General features: G+C 41.9%; 1 protein-coding gene across 4 annotated transcripts in view; it reads right to left on the bottom strand.

Annotated features, from left to right (window-relative positions):
- FHDC1 (FH2 domain containing 1) overlaps nucleotides 1-25,012 on the bottom strand; it is a 64,320-nt gene extending 39,308 nt beyond the window's left edge. For 2 of the 4 annotated variants that reach the window (XM_074951014.1, XM_074951011.1), the window contains exons 1-4: nucleotides 24,839-25,012; nucleotides 17,037-17,664; nucleotides 9,131-9,192; nucleotides 6,701-6,803 (exon numbers count right to left, since the gene is read on the bottom strand). In XM_074951014.1, the coding sequence (XP_074807115.1) occupies nucleotides 6,701-6,803; nucleotides 9,131-9,192; nucleotides 17,037-17,519 (648 nt within the window). In that variant the 5' untranslated portion in view covers nucleotides 17,520-17,664; nucleotides 24,839-25,012. Of the gene's footprint in view, nucleotides 1-6,700; nucleotides 6,804-9,130; nucleotides 9,193-17,036; nucleotides 17,665-22,083; nucleotides 22,101-22,689; nucleotides 22,913-24,838 lie in introns of those variants that run through there. The other 2 variants (XM_074951012.1, XM_074951013.1) reach the window with 2 other exon arrangements.
- Nucleotides 25,013-26,285: the final 1,273 nt, after the last annotated feature.

The raw sequence follows: 26,285 nt of genomic DNA, 5'->3' as shown, positions 1-26,285 counted from the left end.
AACAGTACCACTCATTCTTGGATGCAGATACTCATTTGAGTAGATTACTCCATCTCAAAAAGAGGCAGCAGTACACAATGGGATAGATGAATAGGATAAGTCTCCTCCATTTCTCCATGTTTCCATATCATTGTGAACATACATGGCATTTTAAAAAACAAGGCCCTGTTCCCACAGTGCTTACTGGCTAGCTCAAACAATGACACATGGGAAAGCATCTGAAGTGCAAGGAATGGAGACACCACACGTGAAATGCCCCTCCCCTTACGTACGCAATATCGTGAGGAGATAAGAAAAGGAGACAAAGGGTGCAGTCAAAAGAAGACTGCCGTTGATTTAAGGGGTAAACAAGGATGTAGGAGGAGATGAAAAATATAAAGGAGGGACAGAGTCACACAAAGCATTGAAGGAAAGGAAGAGGAGACTGAATTTTATGTAGAAATTGAGAAGATATTTAAAGGGAGTTGAGCAAGCAGGGAGAAGTTTTCCAGTAATCTAAGCGAGAGATTATTAGTGTTTTTAAGACAAAGAACTATCAAACAACAGATTTTTAGGCATTGTAAGGAAGGATTAACAGGATGTGTTGATAAGCCTGGGCAAGCATGTGTGTGGTGAGTTGATGAATAGGTTAGACTATCCAAAATCTGTGCTTGCAATACATACAGAAAAAAATGTGACATGGTGGCTGCTAACAATTGTGTACTGTGAACTTCCTTACTCCTTACCAATTTGGGCCTGTGGAGCAGTGCACTGGTATGCATCAAAAGCAGCTAGAAGATTCCCCCCTGGTTTGGTCAGGATGCCAGGAAGAGTAACCGTCAGCCATTTTAATGGGATATAGGCCCAGCTTTGTCGCTGGAATCTTTTTTTTAAAAAAAGGGAGGGAGTTGGGGAGGCTCTTTTGTATCAGAGATTGGTAGCATGGAAGACCAGCACTTTTCCTCCATAAATACACAGAACACTGACCTGACAAGGAGTGGGACTGGGGAAGGAGGAAGTGACAAATACAGATAGGTCTTTCTTCTCCAGTGTTGAGAGAGATGGTATGGTGGTAAATGAATCATTCCAGGAAGACCTGTGCTTGGCAACTAATGATTTGCTGGTGGTGAGTTTTTTTATTTATTTATTTTAACTATCTAGAAAACGTTACACTTGTTTTTTGCACCAGACTTCTGCCTTTGAGACCATTTTCTGTGGATGCTGGTAACCCTGGTAATAAATCCTCAGTACTCCACAGAGAAAAGCTTGTGGTTTTAAAACAAGAAATTTGAGAAATTTCACAGGCTGGAAGCTTTGTCTGACCTTGACTTTGTCAATTTTGCAAATCACACATTTGAAAATGTTCAAACAATTTCTGAACATTTCTGAATCAACCCTCACAACAGTGCCGGTATTTCAATAATGCCTGTATTCAGTTTCACAAAAAAACATTGAACAAAAGTGCCATTTATACACAATTCTAAGAGCTCAGTTACCAACTAAAATGTTCTTAGTGTTAACACCCTTTTAATGCATGTAAATAAAGCTAATGCAATTACAGTACGGAAGGCACAAAACATTTTGAAGACAACAAAATAAATCCTTACTCTTTGTTTTGTTTTAATTATGTAGCCTTATTTTAAAAAGTTTAAAAAGTTGTTCCATCTCAAAAAAGACCGCACAGAAAGGTGGAATAACCATCAGTGGGAGATTGGGGGGGAGGGACAAATTGTTAAGATATAAAACTTGCAGCATAAGTCAGGCTGGTGTGTAGGGAAACACTGAGGTAATAGGGCTATTTATCAACACTTTCTAGGACACTGATAAGATTACAGCATAAATCAAGTGTTTACAATTTACCAGCAGTAGTGTGAATAAAGGTTGAGGGTCAAACTGAAAAGAGCACGAGAATTCAAAGCTTACCCCCTTCACAGCTATGACAAGGAATGCATTTTCAGTACAAGGTTTGTATCATTGTATCATGGAAACTGCAGAAAAATCTCTGAAGTCCCAGGTGATTGGGTGGCAAAAAAAAGACTGTTCAGGACACACCTGAGGATGGCTCCGCAACCCAACACACAAGACAAATTAAGAGTGCCCACAAAGAGGTTTACAAGCACCCTGGGTCCACATCAGGAACTCTAAGCTGTTCTGCAAGGGACAGGCCGAAAACAGGATGGTGTGTTGTCTTCTTGGAACCAAGCTGTGACTGCAAGATTAGGTAGGTTTCTGAAGTCAGTGCGCAAAGATCCACTGGCAATGGTGCATGTTGGTATTAGTGACACTGTTTCAGATGATACCTCAGAGATTACAGGCCACTTCAGAGAAGACAGAAGGATACTGAAGGAGAGGAATGTGATCTTTCCTGTCCCACAAGCAAAGGAAGAGAGAAAGCAGAAGATTCTGGAACTGTGTCACTGACTAGATAAGTGGTTGAAAAGAAGAGGGTTTTGATTTTGTGGAACATAAGTCAACCTTCTTAGGAGAGGGAGCTGTGCAAATCTGGATGACCTCCATCTCAGTAGAAGGGGAATCAATCTTTAGGGGACCGGCTGGAGGGTCCCCTATATTTAACAAGAGAAACAGATGAAAAAAAGGAATAAATGAGCATTCATTTGGTACAAAATAAATCCAGGCACCAAGGGATGTGAAGAGAAGAAATTCTTTAATTGCCTATGTACCAATTATAGGAGTCTGGGTAATAAGAGGAATTGCAATTGCTCATTTATAGGCATAAATTTAACTTAGTGGGTATTACTGAAATCTGCTGAGAAGAGTCACATGACTGCAATGTTAAAATCAGTGGTTATAACTGCTTTAAATAGGATTGAAAGGGAAAAGGGGGAGTGGAGATGGTACTCTGACACTCTGTCAAAAATAGATCACTGACCACTTGGAAGCAAATGACCTTGAATGCTTATGGATCAACCTTCTAACAGATAAGGCACAAGATATGATACTCGCTGGTGCCTGCTACAGACCACCAAGTCACACTAAAGAACAGAACCACCAGCTCCTTAAGCATCTACATGTAGGGGTAGGACAAAAAGCTACATTATCGTGGGGAACTTATATCTGAGTGACCTATGTGAGAGGTCTCATGCTGCCAAGACTAAAATGTGCTTGGAATTTATAAATATTACAAATAACAGTTTCCTAACTCAAATAGTGTGGCATTCTACATTGGAGAATTCTGCATTAGACCTAATTTTGACAGATGAAGAGGAATTGACATAAAAATAAATAAGTTTGTGTTTGCTTAGGTGCAAGTGATGATGACTTGATTAAGTCTATTGTGTGTAAGCAAAACCAAGTCCAAACCAGTAATATATGTGATGAGATTGGAGTTGCTATGTAATAATATATGAATACTGTGTGTTCACCTAGTTACTGGGATGCTTACTGTATGACTATATGGGTGTAGTTTAATAGTGGCTATAAAGGGGAAAAAAAAAAAAAAAAACAGGAAGGGGAAGAACAATAGTTCAAGATAAACCACTTTTCAGCAGACATTTTCGAAACAATGCCAGAACCAGAAAAGGCTTGGGAACAGAAGATCCAAAGGACTACAGTAGTTGAAAGAGTTAAGAAAGAGGGAAACCAAACTAAGATGCAGGTGACCATTGGGGTGCCTAAAGTTAGGTCTGTCTAGTTACCCTCAGAAGAGATGGTCAGACTTTAGGTAAGATAAACCTGTGTAGATTATTGTTTTAAAAATCTCTCTCTCTAAATGCTTTTTTCCTATTGCAACAACTGTTTGTCACTATAAACACCACTAGTCACAGACTCCTGAAAGGAAGAATACAGGTGCCAAACCCAGTCAGACCTGCTGCGTAAGCATGGCTGATAGACTGGGCCATGGGTACCCTGTTTAAGGCCACGTCTACATTACGGGGACTAAACCGGCATAGCGACAGTGCCATAGCCATGCCTACGTAACCCAGTAGTGCACACACAGCTGATGCTAATGCAAGGGTTTTTTCCATTGGTGTAGGAACACCACCTTCCTGAGCTAGGTTGGCAGAAGCATTCTTCCATCAGCCTAGCTACTACTACACTGGAGATTAAGTTGAAATAGCTGCATCGCGCAGAGGGGTGAATTTTTCATACCCCTGAGTGACGTAGCTATGTCTACGTAAATTTTAAGCACAGACCAGTCCCAAAAGTAGGAGAAACCACCCAGGATGGGTAAATCCACAAGGTCAGACACCTGAAGAAGTGGCACACCCCGAGACCCCCAAAGAGGATGCAGCTAGCACTGCAACTGTGAAAGAGCTTGGTGCTTTACAAAGATCAGTTTCACAAAGCTGAAAACAAATATCACCCAAATCATCTGGGAGAAAATTTAAACGGTGAATCTGAAAAGGACTTGGAAGTCATGGTGACTAATCAGCAGCACAATGCTGAGGCCAAAGGGCTAGTGCAATCCTTGAAAGTAAAAACAGAGGACTATCAAGTACGAAGATTACCTCACCTCTGTATGTGCCTCTGTGTCCAGTTCTGGTATCTACACTTCAAGAAGGATATTGGGGAGGGTTCAGAGATGAGCCATGAGAACGATTCAAGGATTGGAAATCATGCCTTACAGTGAAAACCTCAAGTTGCTCAATCTATTCATTTTAACAAAGAAAAGGGTAAGGGGTGACTTGATCATAATCTGTAAGTACCTACACAGGAACAGAAATTTGATAATAGAGGGCTCTTGAATCTAGCAGACAAAATGTAGAACAAGAACTAATGGCTGGAAATTGATGATAGACAAACTCAGCCTAAAAATAAGGTGCAAATTTTTAACCATTGGAACAACTTATCCAAGGATGTGGTAGATTCTTTATCACATGAAGTATTTTTAAATTGAGATTAGATGTTTTTCTGAAAGACATGCTCTAGTTAAACCACAGCTACTGGACTTTAAGTAGGAGTTCATACAGGGAAGTTCTATGGCCAGTGTTATGTAGGAGGTCAGACTAGATTATCACAATGGTCCCTTGTGGCCTTTAGGTCTCAGAATTTAATCAGTTTTCTGCTGCTGCCTAACTACATGCCAGTCTTCTTTCTCTAGAAATCAGCTACAGCCTTCCCTCCCTGACAGCTCCATACTAGCTCCTTTGCTACAGGACATGCAAGATGTACATCCACTACCCACAGCAGCTTGACTGAGTGTGACATTCAGTTGTTCCACATAAGGTCAACTGAACTTTCATGGTATCAGAAGCCATGCTCTAGTTTTGGAGAATTGCTAGGCACATCAAGATTTCACAACTGTAAGTCTCCCACAGCATGGAACTCAGAAAACTAGGTAGGAGTTCCATCTGATTTAGGATTGAAGTGCGTGAAAATATAATCAGAGCATACAATTAACTTCCAGAGTCACGCCTATCTGAAAGTTTACCTACTCTTGCCACAAGTAACATCCAAGACCTACAGCTGAAAGATTAGAAGGGAAAAATACTTTTTGTCAATTTATTTTGTGCATTGACTACAGATGAAGTGAGGTTATGATTCAATTTCCCGTTATATATAGTTACTCCACCATTTTCCACTTTATGTGGGTTTTTCCACACTCAGTAGAAAAAACTTATTTTTGAAGACTGATACATGTATTGTAAAGCCACATAAAATTGGAAGGGAGAAGGGAATGGTTTCAGGAACAATTTCAGTACCCAAAACTACTTTGAACTCCACCTCTAAAACTGACTAACTATATTTCAAGTTGACGGTGTCCCTTTATATACAAACCCCTCTAACTTAACCTTTAGATTACACATTCCCAATCAAAGTTATAGACCGTACCACTATACATGTTATTTGTGCCCATGACAAAGTAAGTAGCCCGGGTTAAGGATGTGTGCTTGAGTACAATTAAGTAGAGATGTGTGGTGTTGTTGGTTATATGTTTGAACTGAAAGCAAGTTTGTTGCTGAGCAAGTTGTTGTCAGAGAGCATTTGAATATTAGGATATTGAAGTGGTATGGCATATGAGTTAAGGTTGGCCTGAATGTTAACTGTCAATTTCCTGGTTTTTAAAAATTGCTTTTAGAGAGCTTGTGTGACAGTCGACTTAAGTTTATCAAACAAATTGGCACACTTAGGATTGTGGATCACTAAGGCAGCACAGAAACAAGTTACCACGGGGTCTCCATCCCGGGGGGGGGTCGACGGGAGAAACTCTCCCATCGACTTACCTTACTCTTCTCGTTGTGGATAGAGTACAGGCATCAACTGGAGAGCGATCTGCTGTCGATTTGGCAGGTCTTCACTAGACCTGCTAAATCGACTGCCGGTGGATCGATCTCAGAGCATCGATCCCAGCTGTACTGTAGATGTAGCCTAAATGAAAGCACTGGGCAACTGTGTTTGGTTCCAACTGTAGAACCTCTGCAGCCACTGGAAGAGAACTGAGCAGTAATTTACAGGTCGTAACTTAATAAAATACATCTAAGAAACAAAGCCACCTTATCAGTGCCTTAATTAGGGACTGCCAACAAACAAACAGTTAAACTACTTAGTAGGCAGGGAATGACTAAGACTATGTCCTCAGTATCTCAAGCAAGTATGTTGTCATCCTACAGGCCAAATATTTGCACTTAATGGTTTTACATTCATAGATCTCCAGAGTTTTGATGCCCCTTTTAGAGAAAAAATAAGAGCTGTTCTGTAGAATCCCAGGCAACAGCAGCTCTGCCACAAAAGCAGCAACTAAATAAAACCGCTTACTTACCTCCTCTGCTTCTGGCAATAATTTAAGGAATTCACGCAGCATCTCACACCCACCGAGATCACCTTTTCCTTGATTAATATCTTCAATTATGGATTGAGCAGGCCTTGAATACACAATTAATCAATTACATTTCAAATGCTTGAGTAACAGCAGTTATACACTGGAGAAAAAAACATACCTCTGCTATGCACAAAAATTGTAATTAGCCATGCATCAGTATTTACAACGGTGTTATTCAAAAACAACGTTCAGCAATGCCTCTACTGAAGAGCAATTTTCTAATCAGTGCATCAAAGGTTCAACACCACCAGCTTACTCTTAAAAAGTTCCTTCGTCTCATAAGACTAGCCATACTGGGTCAGACCAATGGCCCATCTAGCCCAGTATCCTGTCTTCTGACAGTGGCCAATGCCAGATGCTTCAGAGGGAATGAACAGAACAGGGCAATTACTGAGCCATACATTCCTATTGTCCATTCCCAGCATCTGACAGTCAGAGGCTTACAGACACCTAGAGCATGGCTGCCTCCCTGGCCTCTTGTCTAATAGCCATTGAAGGACCTACCCTCCATGAACTTAACTAATTCTTTTTTGAACCCAGTTATGCTTTTGGCCTTCACAATATCCACTTGCAACGAGTTCCACGGGATGACTGTGCATTGTGTGAAGAGGTACTTCATTTTATTTTAAACCTGCTGCCTATGGATTTCATAGGGTGACCCCTGGTTCTTGTGTTATGGGAAGGGGGAAATAATGCTTCCTTATTCACTTTCTCCACATCATTCATGATTTTTATAGACCTCTATCACATCCCCCACCCCCAGTCATATCTTTTCTAAACTGAGCAGTCCCAGTCATTTTAATCTCTCCTCATATGGAAACTGTTCCATATCCCTAATCATTTTTGTTGCTCTTCTCTACACCTTTTCCCATTCTAATATATCTTTTTAATATGGTGCGACCAGAACTGCATGCAGGATTCAAGGTGTAGGCGTACCATGGCTTTATAGAGTGTCATTATTATATTTACTGTCTTATTTATCTATCCATTTCCTCGTGGGTCCAAACATTGTTATCTTTTTTGATTGCCACTGCACACTGAGCAGTTGTTTTCAGAGACTATTCATGATGACTCCAAGATCTCTTTCTCAAGTGATAACAGCTAATTTGGACCCTATCATTTTGTATGTATGGTTGAGATGTTTTTCAATGTGCATTACTTTGCCTTTATCAACACTGTATTTCATTTTGTTGCCCAGTTACCCAGCTTTGTGAGATCCCTTTGTAACTTTTTGCAGTCAGCTTTCGTGTTAACTATCTTGAGTAATTTTGTATCGATCTGCAAACTTTGCCACCTCACTGTTTATCCCTTTTTCCAAATCACTTATAAATATGTTTGACAGCATTAGTCCCAGTACAGATCCTTGGGGGACTTCACTATTCATCTGAAAACTGACCATTTATTCCTATGCTTTGTTTCCTGTCTTTTAACCATTACCAATCCTTGAGAGGACTCACCCTCTTATCCCATGAATGCTCAGTTTTCTGTAGAGCCTTTGGTGAGGGACCTTTTCAACGGCTTTCTGAAAGTCTAAGTTCACTGTATCCAATGGATTACCTTTGTCCACTTGTTTGGTGAGGCATGATTTCCCTCAACAAAAGCTATGTTGATTCTTTCCTACCATATTATGCTCATCTAATAATTCTGTTCTTTACTATAGTTTCAACCAGTTTGCCTGGTACTGAAGTTAGGTTTACTGGCCTGTAATTGCCAGGATCGCCTCTAGAGCCATTTTTAATAATTGGTGTTCCGTTAGCTACGTACCAGTCATCTGGTACCAGAGGTTGATTTAAATGATAGATTACAGATCACAGTTAATAGTTCTGCAGTTTCATATTTGAGTTCCTTCAGAACTGCTAGGTGAATACCATCTGGTCCTGGTGACTTATTACCATTTAAGTTATCAGTTTGATTCCTCTAGCACCACCTCAATATGGGACAATTCCTCAGATTTGTCACATAAAAAGAATGGCCCAGGTCTGGGAATCCCCCCCACATCCTCTCTCACCCCATTCCATTCTTTCTTCGTAAAGAGAGAAAACCAAATGAAGAGCATCTCACATTGAATTACATGAGAATGTATAGCTTTCAATTACTGCATATGAAACTTCAGCTCAACTGGCAAGGCAACAATCAAACTGAGCTCATTAGTACACAAGATTTAAGTAAAATTGGCACTCAAATAAACATGTTTTTGTTTAAACTATGAACTGAAGTTATTTGACAATTTTGTGCAGAACCTAAACTAAATTAAAGAAACATTGCCTTTCCAATTCTATCATATGTCTTCTTTATTTCCAATAATACTTATTGTGTAACCATTTCACTTGAAGCTCAAGTTAATTAATTGTATGAAAAAGGAAATCTTACTTTTTGAATTGTTTGAGAAATATCCCAATATTCATACTTCTTTTTGAATCCAAAATGGAAGTCTGAGAGAGAGAAAGCAAGAGACATGACTCCAGTAATACCTGTCTGAAAACCTTAAAATACAGATACTATTCCTTAAATTGTTATAAAAAGAATAAATTATATGCAATTTTCTGTACAAAAGAGTTGTCACCAAAACACAAGCGAAATGAATGGCTAGATCTGAGTATCATTCATTAGAGAGCAGAAAAGGAGTGATCTATTATTAAACTAGTCTTTAACAGGAAACAATGCAGCCCACCCACAACACCCTTGGCTTGCGGAACAGATGTCCAAGTTTAGAGAAAACCATAGCATGTTAGTGAGAGAATTAAGACAAATTATAATTCACCATGTAACAAGCTAGATTTTATCACAGAAATGTAGGGCTGAAAGGAACCTCAAGAGATCATCTCATCCATCCCTGTGCTGAGGCAGAAACAAGTGTAGTTAATAGCATCCCTGGCAGGTATATGTCTAACAGTTCTTAAAAACTTTCAGTGATGGGGAGTCCACAATCTACCTTAATAACCTATTCCAATACTAAAAAGTTTTCCCTAAAATCTAACCTACATCTCTCTTGCTGCAGATTAAGCCAATTACTTCTTGTCCTACCTTCAGTGGACATGGAGAACAACTGAGCCCTGTCCTCTTTCTGACAGCCCTTAGCATATCTGAAGTCATATGAGATCACCCCTCAGTCTTCTTTTCTCAAAGCCTGGTCTACACTAGGATATCAAGTCGGTATAACTATGTCATTCTGGGGTATGAAAAATCCACACCCCTGAGCGACACAGTTAAACCGATCTAACCCCAGAGTAGATAGTGCTAGGTCGATGGAAGAATTTTCCCGTTCAACAAGCTACCACCCCTCAGAGAAGTGGATTACCTACGCTGATGGGAGAAGCCCTCCCATCAGCATAGATAATGTCTTCACTGAAGCACTACAGTGGTACAGCTGCAATGCTGCAGCATTTTAAGTGCAGACAAGCTCCAGGACTAAACACCGCCAGTTTTTTTTAAACCTTTCCTCAATATGTCAGGTTTTCTAAACCTTTTATCATTTTTGTTGCTCTCCTCTGTACTCTCTCCAATTTGCCCACATCTTTCTTAAAGCATGGCACCCAAAACTGGACACAGTACTCCAGGGCCAGGTAGAATGGAATCAATTATTTCATATCATATCCATACATTAATGCTGCTCACTGATGACTTAACTGGGACACAGACTATAACAAAAGTTTGAAGTTCCATGACATCCAGGGACATACTTTGAAATGCATAGTTCGTTAGTATTATTTTTATTTCAGGGGTAACTTATCAAATACCATGACCACCACAGTATAAGAACCTAAATAAGAGTCAACACACAATATTGTTTTAATTCATATGAATGAATGGTCATGCTGATTAAATGGAAGGACTTTAAATCAGTTAATAAATCTGACATCAGTATTAGATATAGGTAGTGCTCAAGTCTTCAGTTTATCTGGATGCAGTACCCCATGACACTAATTTGGTTTCAGTACCTTTCTTAGTACAGATATGTTAGGATGGAAGACCAGTGAATTGTGAAGCATGTTTACCAAGGAATGCCGCTACTCAGCCAGCGATCACATGGTCACCAAAAGTTTTGGCGATATAAAAGATTGCCAAAGACTGACAGACTGAACATCCAGTCGGATTATGTTAAGAACCTGGCTAGAGATCAACCTGGATTGCACTTGACCTGCAAGGAAATATGTTCTCTTGGCATTTGTTTGTTTTTTTTTTTAAAAAAAGCCACAGATTTGTTATAGAATTTTGTTATATGTAATTCTAAAAACCAACCAAAAAAGGAGTGTACTTTTTTTCTCCTCCTATATTTTTAAAGTTCTTTCTAATCAAAAGAATGAGTTAGGTTTTTTTAATACCAAAAAATTGCACCAAGTCTTAATGGAACAAAGCTAGGAATCTGAAAAGTTAGCAATTTTCTGAGTGAATTATATCACCTCATTTCATTAAAATTACAGTTTTACCACTGCAAGTTTGGTGATAACAGCCATAAAAAACAGTCACTGAGATTTACTATCACAGGGGAATTGTTTCATGTTAACACTGTCACCTGGCTGCCACAAACAACTCCAAATACACAGATGTACAGGGCTCCAATGGCCTCACACTGTGTTTGACAGTTGCACAGATATATTATACTCAGCAACAGTGTCAGAAAAAAAACCTATCATTTGCAATGGGAACATCAGGAAAAAGTACCAAATATGTCAAGTTCTGAAGCCAGCTGGTGAAAATAAAAATGCAGATGTAGCTAGTATGCTTCCAGCATACTCCTAGACAATACTGCATATCCAAGACAATCTCATTTGCCAAATGACCCCCCCCCCCCCAAAAAAAAGTAGATATGAATATTTTCCAGAACTTTGAAATTCCCTCTCTTCTTGATTCAAATTCATTACAAGTCTGAAAGAATGTGATACAGAGTTTTTGGTTTTTTTTTAAAATTAGATTATTGCTAGCCGGAATTCCTACCAGCCTAGCAAATGTAAACAGTGGGGGTACACCTCAGTCTCTCTCCTCTAATCATGGGAGCTGAGAGGCCCACACAGTTCAATAAGTGAAAGCCCCAGCATCTAGTGCAGGTTAAACTATCGTTCCCCAGTGCACTATCTAATCTCCTTTCAAATGTTTCACTGAAGGTACCCCTCAATGACCTTTTAGATTGCAGTTCTATTCTCCAATTGTTCTGCTCGCTTCTAATCTAAAATTACCATTCTTTAAATCCTGTAACACAGTCTCATTCAGTCCTTATAGCTTGTTCAATACTTTGTTTAGATCTAAGATCCCTCTCTCCATTTGTGTAAGCTATACAAGTTCTTAACCTTCTTATATCTTACGTGCTACTCTTCGTATTCTTTTTAGTTAGAGTATTTAACTGTACACAATTCTGTACAGTTAAATACACAGTATGCAGGAGGCCAAATCCTCGCTGTTTAAGCCAATATAGCCTCATTGACTTCATGACATTACACAAATTTACAGAAAATCTGGCTCAGTGCATCAGGGAAATTGGTGAACCAATTTAATTGTTTTTATTCTTTCCGTTAAAGAGAACATATATAACTACTCTTTCGGTGTCAGCGCAGTACAAAGTTACTGCCATGACCACAAGCTAGGTACAAAATCAAAATTCAACAGAGCCTCAGTAGTCACATTTTCTTATAGGGCCTAGTATATTAGCTCTCACTGCTCTGCATATGATTTTTTACACTCATTGTTCAATTTTTCAATTAAAACTTTTGACCAAGATTTTCCTAAGCAACTTGTAATTTTGGGTTCCTCACTTTTTGTGTGTTCACCTTAAGACTCTTTAAAGGGGGCTTCTTTTCCGAAAAATCCTTGTGAAAGTCTCAAATTTGGCACACACACACAAAAATTGCTCTTCACTTTAAAACACTGGCCCTTAACTCTGTACATGGAGCTAATATAACTTCTATTTTTACATACATGTCATCGCACTAAACCTTGTTCTGCATTCCTAACATTCATCCTTCTCCCTGTTAGAGTTTTCCTTCGGTTTTCTTCTTGCCCATGGGCACAGAATAGCAGGATCACAGAAATGTAAGGCTGGAAGACACCTTGAGGTCAACCAGTCCAGCCCCCTGCACTTCAGCATCTTAGCATGTTTTCATATGTTGGAGGAATAACAAGAGGCAACCTAATTACTTCAAGTTTTTCGGGAGTCTGCCTCAATCTTCTCTTTGTGTCAGACCTCCCGTATTGGTATCATCTGCAAAGTCTGGTCAACACAATATGTGCCAATTCCTCCACATAATTTATAAAGTTACTAAAATTAATGCCAGTTCCAGCACTGACCGCTACTAACAACATTTGATACATCATCTCAATTGGAGAATTTTTTGTGGATTGTAACCATCCCCTCTGCCAAAGCAGATCTCACATGATTTGTTATGACCTTTTCTAGCCAAGTCTCAGGTCTTCTTCTCCACCCTCATCTTCCTTGACCCTTTTGCCTCAAATCCCTCCTCAAAACTCATTTTGCTGGTGAAGCCCACTAACACTCATCACCACTATCAAGGCAAACCCCAAGAGAACATACCTCCTTGCAGATCAAACACAATCCAGATTGAGCTCTAGCTAGGTTCTTAACATAATTCGTCTGGATGTTCAGTCTGTCAGCCATTGGCAATCTTATATTGCCAGAACTTTTGGTGACCATGTGGTCACTGGCTGAGTAGTGGCATTTCTTCGTAAACATGCTTCACAATTCACTGGTCTTCCTTCCTAACACATCCGTACCAAGAAAGCCACTGGAACCAAATTAATACTGATGGAGGCAACTGCTGGACTATGAATATCCTCATTGCTGATCTTGTTCTGCCACTTAATATGAAAAATTTGATGAAGATGGCAAGATTAAAAAATTCGCTCTTCAGCCTTCCTCAGCACCCACATTTCACTGTGGTACAAAAGAGTTGGAATAACTGGTTCTACAGAGCAACAGCTTCAAAGCAAGCTTGATGTGGCAATGTCTCCAAATGCCACTGACAGGAACAGAACTTGGCTGATGCTACATAAGTGTCCACATCTCTCAAACATGCTCCAGCACGGTCTGTGATGCTTCCCAAGTATTTAACAGTTGCCACCTGCTCAGTGTCCCGTTTGAACAGGTTAATATGGAGTTGGTCACAAACCGGAGCTGGAAGCTGCTTGATGGTAATGGCCAAGGACTTGGTTTTATCCTGATTAATAAACAGACCCCAAGGGCTGAGCTGCTAGGAACAGTGCAGAGGCCAGGCCAATCTTGGCCAATGGAGGGAGGGAGGCAGTGCAGGGAGCTCGGCCAGGCCCCGCCGGACAAGTGGGTCCTGATGGAGCCTGGCCAGGGCAGGCCCTGCTCCCACTATGGCTTGGCTGATTGCACCACTCCGGAGGGACCAAAGCAATCTCCACCCTAGGACTGGCCCTGGCTGTGCTACCAACTCAGCCCAGCAGACAAGGTCACCTCCCAGCAGAGCCACTGAGTGCGACTGGGTGGCAGGGCGTGGGGGAGTGGGTCTCTGGGAGGTCTGGCAGGGGGCGCAGGACAGTGATGGCAGCGGGCACTGGGCAATGGAGGGTGGGAGAGGTTTCGGTGTTTTGGGGCACTGGGCATAGGGGAGCCTGGGGGGCTCTGTGCAGTTGTGGTTATGGGAACTGGAGGGGGGCACTGGGTGAGAAGTGGTAGCGCACAGGGCAACTACAGTTGTGGTCGTGGGATCTCTGGGCATAGCAGGTCTGGTGGGGTGCTGGGCATAGAGGTCTGTGGGGGAGTCTCCAGGCATAAGGGGTCAGGGGGTGCTGGGTGGGGAGGCAATGTGGCACGGCATAGGCACGCCCCTGAGGGGAAGGGGCACTCTGGCAGCACAGGGCCAAGCAGGCCAGTGTGCATCTGGCAGCAGCCAGTTTGTAAACAGTGCCCCTGCACTGAGCTGGGCGGAATGGGGATGCCCCTGCCGCACTGTGCCCCATTGCTCCCATCCACCCCTCGCTCTGGGGACCGACACCCCCACCGCCTGCACCATGCCTCACCATGCACCAGACCCTTTGGGGGCCCACAAATATGTTTGGTGTGGGCCCACAAAAGGTTTATTCGGCCCTACTTGGCATCCACACCAATAAAAAGGCTGTCATTCATCCATCATATAAAAAAAAACAACAACAACAACAACCCACAATTCTCCACCTATTTGGAATAAAAACACCTAAAAAACAGATTTCATCTTCTATCATGGACAGAGCCATGAATTTTTTCTGCACTAAATAATACTGTAGTCTTACAAATATTTTATATAGGAGCTGCAATTCCCATTAATGTTAAAAAAGAGCTGTAAGACCTCAGCATCTCGGAGGAGATGGGAGAAGATCAAAAAAATACATAAGCAGCTATATACCACCTCTAAGCCAAAATGATTCCATTAAAGGCTGCAGTGTTCTCATTTCAAAGAAAGTCTCATGAATCAACATTTTGCTCAACTGGAATCTCTCCTAGGGGCATCATGTTTGTTATTATATTAATGAAAGCTATGAAGTTTTGTTAGAAATTTGAGAAATCATGTTATCTGATACTCATTATCCCATCATTCATGATACTTAATAATCAGAGATCCATTATTCCACTCTTTGCTTGATGTAAAAATTACTCATGGAAGCCTTTAAAGAGCAGCTTTATTTGCTTTTTTTAAAATCATGTGGCCCCCGCAACCTGTTCACAGTGAAGTAACCATATCTCCATTGTTTGTCTATTTCTTTAGTGTTCATAAGAAATTAGTTTCCTTTTTCTAATATCTGCACATTTGTTTAAACTTTATCCTGACACCCCCTTTTCAAGTCTACTGAAGTTACAAATGTATGATGTTTTAAATCAGTTCTAACACCTTTTTAATTTTCCTGACTAAAGTTTGGTACAAAAGCAGATACATTTCCAACAGTCTCTCTTATTTGGTGCTTGAATTAATATTCGTTCCATTCTTTGGTCCTTTATGCATATTTAACATTTCCTCTCTGTAAATTCCCTTTGCCTACCAGTACTTACATTTGCATTTTTACTTCCAGTTTTGCAAACATTTAATAGAAACACTTCCAAGCTGTTTAGTCCAAAAACACATAGGTTGTTTGTAAGAGTTTAAAAAAAAAAAAAAAAGAAGAACAAAATAGAAATGCTACTAAGTGGTTCACTGGAAAATGTTTGACTCTAAAGATTCCTTTACAGAGTTGAAGGAAATGCTTTGCTCTCCCCTACCCCACACGACCCCCAAACCAGATTTTCTGTTGCACCAGAAAATGAAACTAGTCTATTTCCATTGCCCAGTATTAAGAAGGTGAACTTGATAAATGGGGAACAACTTAAATTAGATCTAAAATTAGTAACAGATGCAGTGAGCAAGTCTACACTACTGTGCTATATCAGTACAGCTGCACCACTGTAGCACATCTGGTGAAGACATGCTATGCCAACAAGAGAGTGCTCTCCCGTCAGCATAATTGCTCCATCTCCGTGAGAGGCGGAAACTATTTCGGTGGGAAAGCACATCCCGCTGACATAAAATGGTGTCCTCATCACGCTAAGTGATTTATGTCGCTCAAAGGGGTGTCATTTTCACACCCCTGAGCAACGTAAGTTACATCAACTTAAGTGGTAGCGTAGACCAGCCCTAAGAAAAACATTTGTTGTTTCACTCACATACTTACACGTTCCCCCCTACATTGTCTCCAAACAGTCACATTAAGAACAAAGTTTTGTCTTTTTGCATTTGTGTTAGGATGATTCTTTTATCCTCCTTCAAGATACATCATTTACTTTTGCCCTTCAGAACTACTACTAATGGAATGCTGCCTACTAGATCCCTTTAACAACTCCTTGAAGTGTGTGCTTTCAAAAGTAGCAATTGAAGAGGAAGACAATGACATGGTGCAGTTACGCATATAAAATAATGCGTGTAAATTACTGTATTTGTACTCTTCATGTAATCCATGCCCAGGAATGAAGATTTATCAAGGGCTAGCCAGACAGAATCTACAGTAATCACTGGAGACACATTCTTTCTTCCTCAAATATAATATTTTTTGCCAGTGATCAAATTAAGGGACTTTATTGAGATAACATAATAACAGAACCAGCCTTTCACGAACAAGTATCTTTAAATAAAAGCATAAATCTAACAGTTTATGCTCTGCAAGTTTTTTGGGTAAAGTGATAAGAAAACATATGGTGAATGGCAGCTGGTCAGATTTCACATCAGTTTCTAAGACATTACAGTGAATAACTGAGAGAGAGAGAGACAGCAATGTTGGGCTACTTCTGAATTCTTACCTCTTCTTTAGTATCTTTAAATGATGATTTTGAAGTTCGCCTCCTAGGACCCTGAAGGTTGGTTTCCTCTTGCTGCCCAAAAAGCTCCTCAATTGATTTTGTGTCAATCTGGAACTGCTGCCGTCTTGCAGCAATAGTCCAGATATTTGTTTTACCGCGGACTTGCTCTTCAGGAATTGTTTTCCAGAAGAAACTCCGCATCCGTTTTTTTTTGCTGTGGGGGCCATGACCATTTATAAACTGTGGCGGAGCAGGTGGGGTTGGTCCTGGAGGAAGAGGTGGTGGCGGTGGTGGTGGCGGCACCCCAGGTGGTGGTGGTGTAAAACCAGCACCTGTGACTGAACATGGTGGCAGCAACGGCGGTGCTGGAGGAGGTGGTGGCACTTGTTCTGTTGTCGTATCTTCAATCATTAATCCAGTTGCAACTGATATAGCCCCATTTTCTTTATCATTGACCAAGGAGAGACAATTCATAACATGCATTTTAGTCTCTCCTATGAGGAGAGACGTACTTCCCTGGGTCTCCTTGAAACATTGAGCAATGGAGTAGCAATTTGTGTCAGACACTTTCAAACTCTAATCTGCCAGAAGTGAAAACAATGCAGGAGCCCTGAACCATCTTCGCAACCTACAACAAAAAACACAATGGTGAAATTCAGATCAAAGAGACTGGATTTTTTCCCTGGTACAGGTAACAATGTATTAGTGGGAAATACACAAAATTCAATATAAAACAATCATTAGTCATTTTAAGTTTTAATCTAGATGGGAGATTTTCTGAAAAACAAAGTTCCCTAGGGCCTAATTGTGTAAAATTTATGTACATCCACAATAAAATGTCAGCTAATTATGGGGCATTACATTTAAATAAAATTAAAAACTTTAAATTTAAAGCATTGAGTGCCTCTGGAGAGACCAGAGGTTACTGAAACACCTATTCTGGATTCAATATAATTTCTAAAGAAACAATATTTATCCCAAGCCATTTCAACAAACGGAACACATTCCAACTATTCATTTTAGATTAAAAATATCACTATACAGATTTAAATATGCCACAGTATGCATCCGATGAAGTGAGCTGTAGCTCACGAAAGCTCATGCTCAAATAAATTGGTTAGTCTCTAAGGTGCCACAAGTACTCCTTTTCTTTTTGCGAATACAGACTAACACGGCTGTTACTCTGAAACCTAGCATTAGAATGTACTTATATATTGACAAAAGCTCTGCCTGAAGCTTTTTAAATGGCTTCCCCTTCAACAGTGAATCAAGACAATGAATTATCCCAGATTGTTCAACTATGTAGCATACGGCTTTTTTTGCCCTAATATTTTTCATACAGTTTTCATTAATAAAGTGTACGGAGTCCCAAAACCCTGGATTCTTAATAAAACTGTGCAATATTTATGGTTACTGACCATAGACATGCAGCTTAAAAAAACCTAGCATCTACATTTTGTTATTGTCATTAATGGTCAAGTTACAATACATTTACCAAAATTTACACACTAGAAGAGAGACTGCAGTTTTATTAGGATGTGTCTTTATAATTCACTCAGGTATCTAGATTACTGTAGCTACCTCAATAAGCACATGTCTCACTACAGATCAAAAAAAAAAGGGGGGGGATATAAAATTGGAATAATAAAATTACATAGCCTAAGCTCTATGTACATGCAAAGCTGAAAATATTTACTTAAGAAAACTTGTATGTCTAGATGAGAATCTGGTAGCTCAACAGGAGCTTTCAAAGTTATTGTGACAACTGCATTTTTTTTTTTTTTTTTATGTTGCCACTGTGGTGGAGCAGATGGTGATGGTGGTGGTAGCAATTTTAAAGCTAGTTAGGTTTTTTTTTTTCCAAAGGCACAATTTAAAAGTTTGTCAGGTCACTCATATTAATGAATGAATTTACACTTTTTAGAGATTTTCCCTGAGAACGCATCAGACTAAAAAGTTTCAAAAACAAGGCCCAACTAAGAATACTATTGTTTAATCCCTTTACATGTTTACTGGAGGATGTGGTTAAACAGCATTGTAATCAGAGATAGATACTACCAAATTGAGTGGTAGTATCTATTGCACAGGCAAGTTAGATGGAGACTGAAGAAGGAGTACCAGGCAAAGAATGGTAATAGGAAATCTAATAAAAAAGTTACAGCAATGCACTAGGGCAAGACTAGTGCTAAACAAAAGTTTGTTGATTAATTAGCCTTATCTACTTGGCATTGTTCCTCACATTTGACAGAACGTATACATAATTAACAGCAATTCAGATTACTTAATATTTTGGAACAAAAAATACTGGCAAGGTGGGGGAGGAAAAAGAGACCTTCACCGCTGCCAGATATGAACCATTATAGCATACATTCACAGAGACAAAAAGTTACAGAGACAAGCCATGTGGCAGATCTTCTGCTGATGTAACTTGACATAGCTCCACTGGCTTCAGTGGAAAGTGTTAAGACACCAGTCAACTTCACCAGTGCTTTTTGGAATCTTGTGGGCAGCAGCCAACCAGATATTTACTTCAAATTTACTAGTCATATTCATTTCACTCTCTTGAAGTAGTGAAAGTATTCATGAGCGTGGGGAACCCAGAAAATACAGACTCTGAAGCGTTGAGGAGGATACTTTGATGGAGGAAGGAAAAGAGAGAAAAAGGATCTGAGAAAGAGGTGCTTCAAATTTAAGTCAGCTATCTTCTATATAGAGACTGATAAACTAAACACATCAGGGTTTGTCTCAACTCTCAGAGTGTTACACAAGAAGTGGAAATTTCTAATAAATTCAGATGCATTAGGAAGAACTGGTAAATAATCCTAATCAAACAGTGCTGCTTCATCAATGTCCCAACATTAACCACACGAGAGTAGAACTTCAGATACATTAAAGCAGCGGTTCTCAATCTTTCCAGACTACTGTACCCCTTTCAGGAGTCTGAGGCCCAAGCCCTGGCACCTGGGATTGAAGCATGTAACTTAGCTTCACGGCGGGCCCCCCAGTGGCGTGGGGCCCTGGGCAATTGCTCTGCTTGCCACCCCCTAAACCGGCCCTGCACTTGCGATGCCCCTAAACCAGTCTCATGACCCACCTTGGAGTCGCAACCCCCAGGTTCAGTAACACTGATCTAGGTGAGTTGATATATCCCCTGGAAGACCTCTGTGTACCCCTGGTTGAGAACCACTGGATTAAAGTATTGTGGGGGAAAAAGAGTTCAGCATACAACTTCTAGCTGTTGAGTAAAGCCTTTAGATTTCTTAAAACTTGAGATATTTGATTTTTATATACTACTTATATTCAAGCTAACTTTAATTTTTGGATATTCATAATGCTGTGGAAAACTAATACCTATTATGCATTCATTAACAGCTCAAAACAGTCTTCGACATTAGAACCTGTTCTGTTGAGACAGGAAATGTTGGCAAAAACAGAGCAAAGACTGACCCATCTGAAGAGTGCCATGGGCTTTTAACTTCCTTTTAGAGCACTACTAGATGTCAGAAAAAAAGGCATTGTTTCCTGTAGATGAAATAGGAAAGTCAAACAGATTGCATTACTAATTAGCACTAAGCTTCATATCTGGGCAAAGCCCTTGAATACACAGCTTTCTATCCCAAAGTAGAATTCTATCAAAAGCACTACACCTCCCCAAATGTTTTGGTCATTTCTAGAAATGGGACTTATGCTAGAGGCCCCAGAGAAACACCCTCACCGCACAACTTTGGTTTGAGTTTTGTATCCAAATGTTGAGGCTTGTACCCTATTCTAATCAGTTGAATAGCTATACATAATCCCAATCTCTTATTCCCCCGACCTGCAGGACTGTTACAACAGCTGTTACACGCTTTACTGAGGAGGATAGGAGATGGATGGTCCAAAAAGGAAGTGAATCATACATTCTATTGCCTTTCCTTGGGGGAATTAACAGGGAACAAAAGAGTCTCCTCTCCACTTCTGTAAGATTAAGCCCATAAGTAGAAGAGGGGGAAAAGCCCAGGCAGTAATGGTAAACCTAATAATAGAGACCATTTTAAACCCACCCATGCAGCTTTGGATGATGGCAACAGTGATAAACTTAATTTTTTCCCATAACCAGGATGGAGGGGGAAAAAGAAGTCTGGAATGAATGTGTGAAAGGAAAACTACAAAACACACACAAGCATTCAGCTATTGTTTTTCCACAGATAAGCACAGTCAAGTAGAGGAGGTCACCTGCTCTTAACAGAAGCATAAAGTACCCTAGTTACTAGGCTGAGATACAGAGGAATGTCAAAATTCCTCTCTCAAAGAATCAGTTTGTGGATGCACCATAATACTAGCCACTAATGTGGGTGGGTGGGGGAAGAGATAAACAAGCAGACTGCGACACTGTCTGCACAGCTTATTGGTGGCAGCAGGTGTCCCCTAGCCCTTGCAAGAAGTAGAGGGAGGGACGACAGCAATTCCCACTCATAACTAGGGAGCAAGTCCCACTTCAAAATACACTGGGAGTAGGTTAGTGCCCTAAACACTTAATCTGATAAAATTCAACTGGAGTTGAAATTTTAGAAGGAAGGATAGAAGGGGAGAAGACGGGAGATCAACACTCAAAGACTTCCAACATTATAATCTGCATCTTTGCACATTTGTTACATCCAAATCAGTCTGAGCAGCAAAACGGTTTTAAAGTGATGCCTTTAGTACATTTAAGAATGTTCATATTGACACTGCTGTACACATATTGAATACTATCAGATCTGCAGATCATACTTTTCAAAGGAAAGGAACACCAAATATTTTAATTAAATGGAGCATTTTATTTTTGTCTCACTCATGATTTTATTGTACAGAATTTCACCCATAACCATTCTTCAAAGATGGAGAGCAATAAGGAGCTTTTCCCCAGTTCAGAAGACAAGCATTCTAAAAAATGTTGTTTCCCAACCAAAGTAACTGCCATTTGAAAGAGACACAAAATATTATATTTGCATACACAAATTAACAAGTGAAATGTTCAGTGTACAGTGACTTTTAGAAATTCATATTTGTTCCCTTTAGTCCATACCTCCTGTTCTCTACCAAATATATTTCTCTGTAAAATATCTCCCAAACTCACACTAAAACAGCACTGCCTTTGAATGCTCACACACCACAATCCTCACCACAATACTTAGATGTCTGGATCTCAACAATAGCTTTACAAAGAAGTAAATGGAGCAACTAGTTGCTAACCACAGTTACAGCAACAGAAAACACTGGCATGTATAGCTAGAAATCCAACCTGCCACAAGAAGAAAGGCTCATATTAATCACAACAGCTTAGAAGATGACCATTGAACACATCCTGAGAAAATTCTCATCTGAAACATATCCCTTAAAAGTATGACTGAAAAAGACAAGGCCTCTTTTAGTTCAGTGCATGAGTAAAACAGACAATAAAGACAATGGCCACCAGACAAAATGAAGACATTATAGTTTTAAAAGCTAGCCTTTTGATTCCAAAGATACTTTTAGAAGGTGGTAAAAGAGGGAGTGTTAATATTTGATTTCTGATTGGGAAAAATAAGCCAAAAAGGTTTGTCCTGTATGCAGATAAAAAGGCATCTGTGTGTGTACACACAGAGCTGCCTTCGAGGACCACCCAAGGGGCAGTAAAAAATTGATTACTTACAGGTCGGTCTTTAACTGAAGGTCGAACTACATGTTCCTGGAGACCTCGGGACACTTTATCAGAGTGGTTTAAACCTGAGGTTTGGTTTTGGGGGTAGGCTGCTTGCCCGGCTAGATTCTGTCCTGCGCCCACACACTTATACGGGAAATAGCAGTGACTTGATTCAGTTAATTACAGCAAGTGTATCCCGTCGGGTGATTCCTCCTCCTCCTCCTCGGTCAGCTGCAGCCCAGAGAGGAAAGGGTTAACCCCCCTTCCTTACCTCATTCTCCCAGCTTCCGCTGGCTTCTCTGGGCGGATCCTGAGAGAGGCAATTAAAGAAACCCCTACTGAGAGCCCAAGTTTGCCGAGTGTGTTCAGTCCCGGGGCGAGGGTGAGGTGGGGCGGGCTGCGGCGCGTCCCCTCCCTCCGCCCAGGGGGATGCTGCCTGAGCTCCCCTCCACAACAAGTGCGGCAGCTGGAAGAAAACCCGGCGGCCAGCAACTGCGCCCTTCCCCACACCCAGCAAGCGCCCTCTCCTCGCAACCCCCCCCTTCCTCCGCTTCTGCCCGGCTCAGGGCACCTCTCCTCTTGCCCCAGCCGCCCCCCATCCAGGGACCCCGCCCTTGCTGTCGCCTCTCGCAGTTCTGCGCTCTCCCACCGCCTGCGCAAGGAGCGGGGCGCCCTGGGCCGGGTGCAGCACGGCCGCCTGCCCCCACTTCCCGCCCGGCCCGCGGCTGGGCAGCGCCGCCGCACCTGGCGGGAGGGCGGGAAGCCCCGCCGGATCTATGGCAAGCCCTCCCTGTTGTTTCGCCATTCCGTCCAGAGGGGACAGGGGGCTGCCTCTCCATGCCCTAAACTGATCTCAGTCCCCAGAGCCCCCGCAGCAGCAGGAGGGATTCCTCCCCCGGCAGGCTACAGCCGCCGCGTCTCTCCCCTCTAGCCTCGCGCACTGCCCTGGCTCCTAGGCTGCGAACTCAGCCCGTCCCATCCTCCCCCATTTCACCCGGGAGCAGAAAGACTCGCAACCATGGCTGCGGCTCAGCAAACGACAGCATTTCCAGCATCAATCACTGAGGGAGGGCGTGAAGAGAAACACACCCGCGTGAAAGCTCGAACAGACCACGACGCAATCAGGGGCCCATCAATACGTGTCTCGTTCTGCAGCTGAGGGGGGAGGGCTGTACCCTCCTCCCATTTCTTCAACTTCAGGGGACTCACAGTGGCGCCCAATTGCAGATGAAGCCCAGGCGACCAAGATCGCTCCCCACAAGGCAAGGGTGCGGCATGGACCTGCCTTTACTTTTAATGTCCTTCCCCCTCTGAAGTTGAAGATACTGAGTAGGGAGTTAAGCAAGCAGTAAATGTACGATCCGGTGCAAGGAACCAGGCTGCGTACAGAAAAAACAGCATTTCAGACTCCTGGAAAGTCACAGTGACACAGGTGCTAGAACTAGGGGTGCTGCAGCACCCCTGCCTTGAAGTGATTTCCATCCTATACAGGGTTTACAGTTTGGGTCAATGGCTCTCAGGACCCCCACTGTACAATTGTTCCAAAGCCCCTGCACAGTGATGCAAATATTTAATTTTTTTATATGGCGAGGCCCTTGGAAAAGACAGACCCGGCATCTACATTACAATGAGACTGTCTTGGTGTTGAAGATTGTTCCTCTTCTTTCCAGGGAGAAAAATCGATTTTAATTTGCAGTAGAAGGAAGGGGGATTTTTATGGCTGTGTTATTACTTCTTGTTAATCCTGCGGCAAGAGAAGCGAGGTCTCACTGCTCCCGAGCCCAAGCCCGACACTTCATCACCCAGCCAGGCGCGAGCACTCCCAGGGGAGCCCCAGCAGCTCAGGTCCAGATGATCTGCTAATGCACAGGCCGGCCGGAAGGCTGGGCAAAGCCACCGCGAAAGCAATGAAGAATTCGAACAAACCGGCGACAGGTCCCAACCTCGCTCAGCAAAAGCACGGAAGAGAAGGCGACTCGCGCGACAACTCTTCATAACGCAGCCTTCCCTTGGCCCCTCGTGTCAGTGCCCCAGTGGTGGGGAATTGCATTGTGAATAATACCCATGTCCATAACAACATACATGATCCACTCACACGCAGGCTTCGGTCGCGCTATTCACATGTCACAGCCTTGCTCCCGCTTTCAGGGCCACTTACCTTTTCTGCCTCCAGCCGCACGGATCCCCCCGCGGCCCCTCTCCCCCTCCGCAGGGGCCCGGTGAATGCGCTCTGCCTCTTCTCTCCCACACCCCACTGCCTTGGTCTGCCGCTGGGCTCTTCCCCGGGAATCCGGGAGAATGCCACCACCTCCGCCCATCTCACTGCAGCCGGGACCAGGCAGCAGGAAGAAGGAGGTAACACGCAGGCGCAGCACTAGGCGGGGCTGCCTCAGGTGACAATGCTACCCTTGTCTCTCCAGCAAAGGGACAGGAAAGCCGGGTGGTTTTAAATTTTCTCTCCACTCCCTGAGCAACATCAGGCTCCCACTGAAGTCCGTGGTGAAACTCTCCCCTGACTTCAGTAGTACAGCGTCAGGCCCATGCTTTGCACTTGCACCTGTAGTTCTTCTCTCCTAGGAGCTATTGCTTTGGACAGGAGGACAGGAAGGAATAATGACACAAAGGTTGTGGCTTGGCCTAAACCAATGTCATTTACAGGGAAAGGACACTCCTCACACACCGAGGCCCCCATCCTGCAAACACCTATGTACCTGCTTAACTTCAGGTACCAGAATAGTTCCTCTGTTGCAGTGGGATTGCTCAGGTGCCTAATTAAACAAGTGTGTAAGTGTTTGCTGGATGGCATGGCCAGTTTATTGAAACTATTCACAGAATGAAGAAAGAGACGGGACCCCTTTGGTTCTGTTCAGAAAGGGACTTCTGTTTATGTGCTTGGGATTTTTATGAAACTTTTATCATTTTCCCACTCTGGCCTTCGAAAACTTCTCCATGTCTACTGATTTCTGTGGAGTTAAAATATGTCTTCTTATTTTTCTCCATAAATGTTGCTGTTTGCAAAATTCAAATATCTGCAGATACAGCAGTCTGGAGGGGATTGCATCTAAATTTTCTAATAAGTGATCATGAAGAACTGTTGGTCATTCACTTGAGACAAAATAATACAATGTATTACAAACAGTGGGAAATAAATGGGTTGTGTCTTTGGATATCTAATTGGTAATTTTGAATAATGATATAGGTCCTAATACTACAAAAATAATGCACATTCTTAACTTTATGTAGTGGGAGTAATGGCGTAATCCAATGAGATCAATGGTACAATGCATAATGTATACAATTAAACACTTGCTTCTTTGTAGGACTGGGGCATTTGTCTAAATAAATTCCTCTGTGACAGGGTCATCTCTACTGACCTAAGTGTAGTACTGACTACTGGTCAATCCACCTTGCCCCCGTCATAGCTCTGTGTCTACACTACGAAATTAGGTCAAATTTATAGAAGTCAATTTTTTAGAAAGCAACTTTATACAGTCGATTGTGCGTGTCCCCACTAAGCGCATTAAGTCAGCAGAGTGCGTCCACAGTACCAAGGCTAGCATCGACTTTTGGAGCATTGCACTGTGGGTAGCTATCCCACAGTTCCC

The sequence above is a fragment of the Natator depressus genome, chromosome 4 (assembly GCF_965152275.1).
Source record: "Natator depressus isolate rNatDep1 chromosome 4, rNatDep2.hap1, whole genome shotgun sequence".
NCBI classification, from domain to species: Eukaryota; Metazoa; Chordata; order Testudines; family Cheloniidae; genus Natator; species Natator depressus.
Note: the sequence above shows the minus strand (reverse complement) of the source record. Positions and strands in the feature narration are given on the sequence as shown.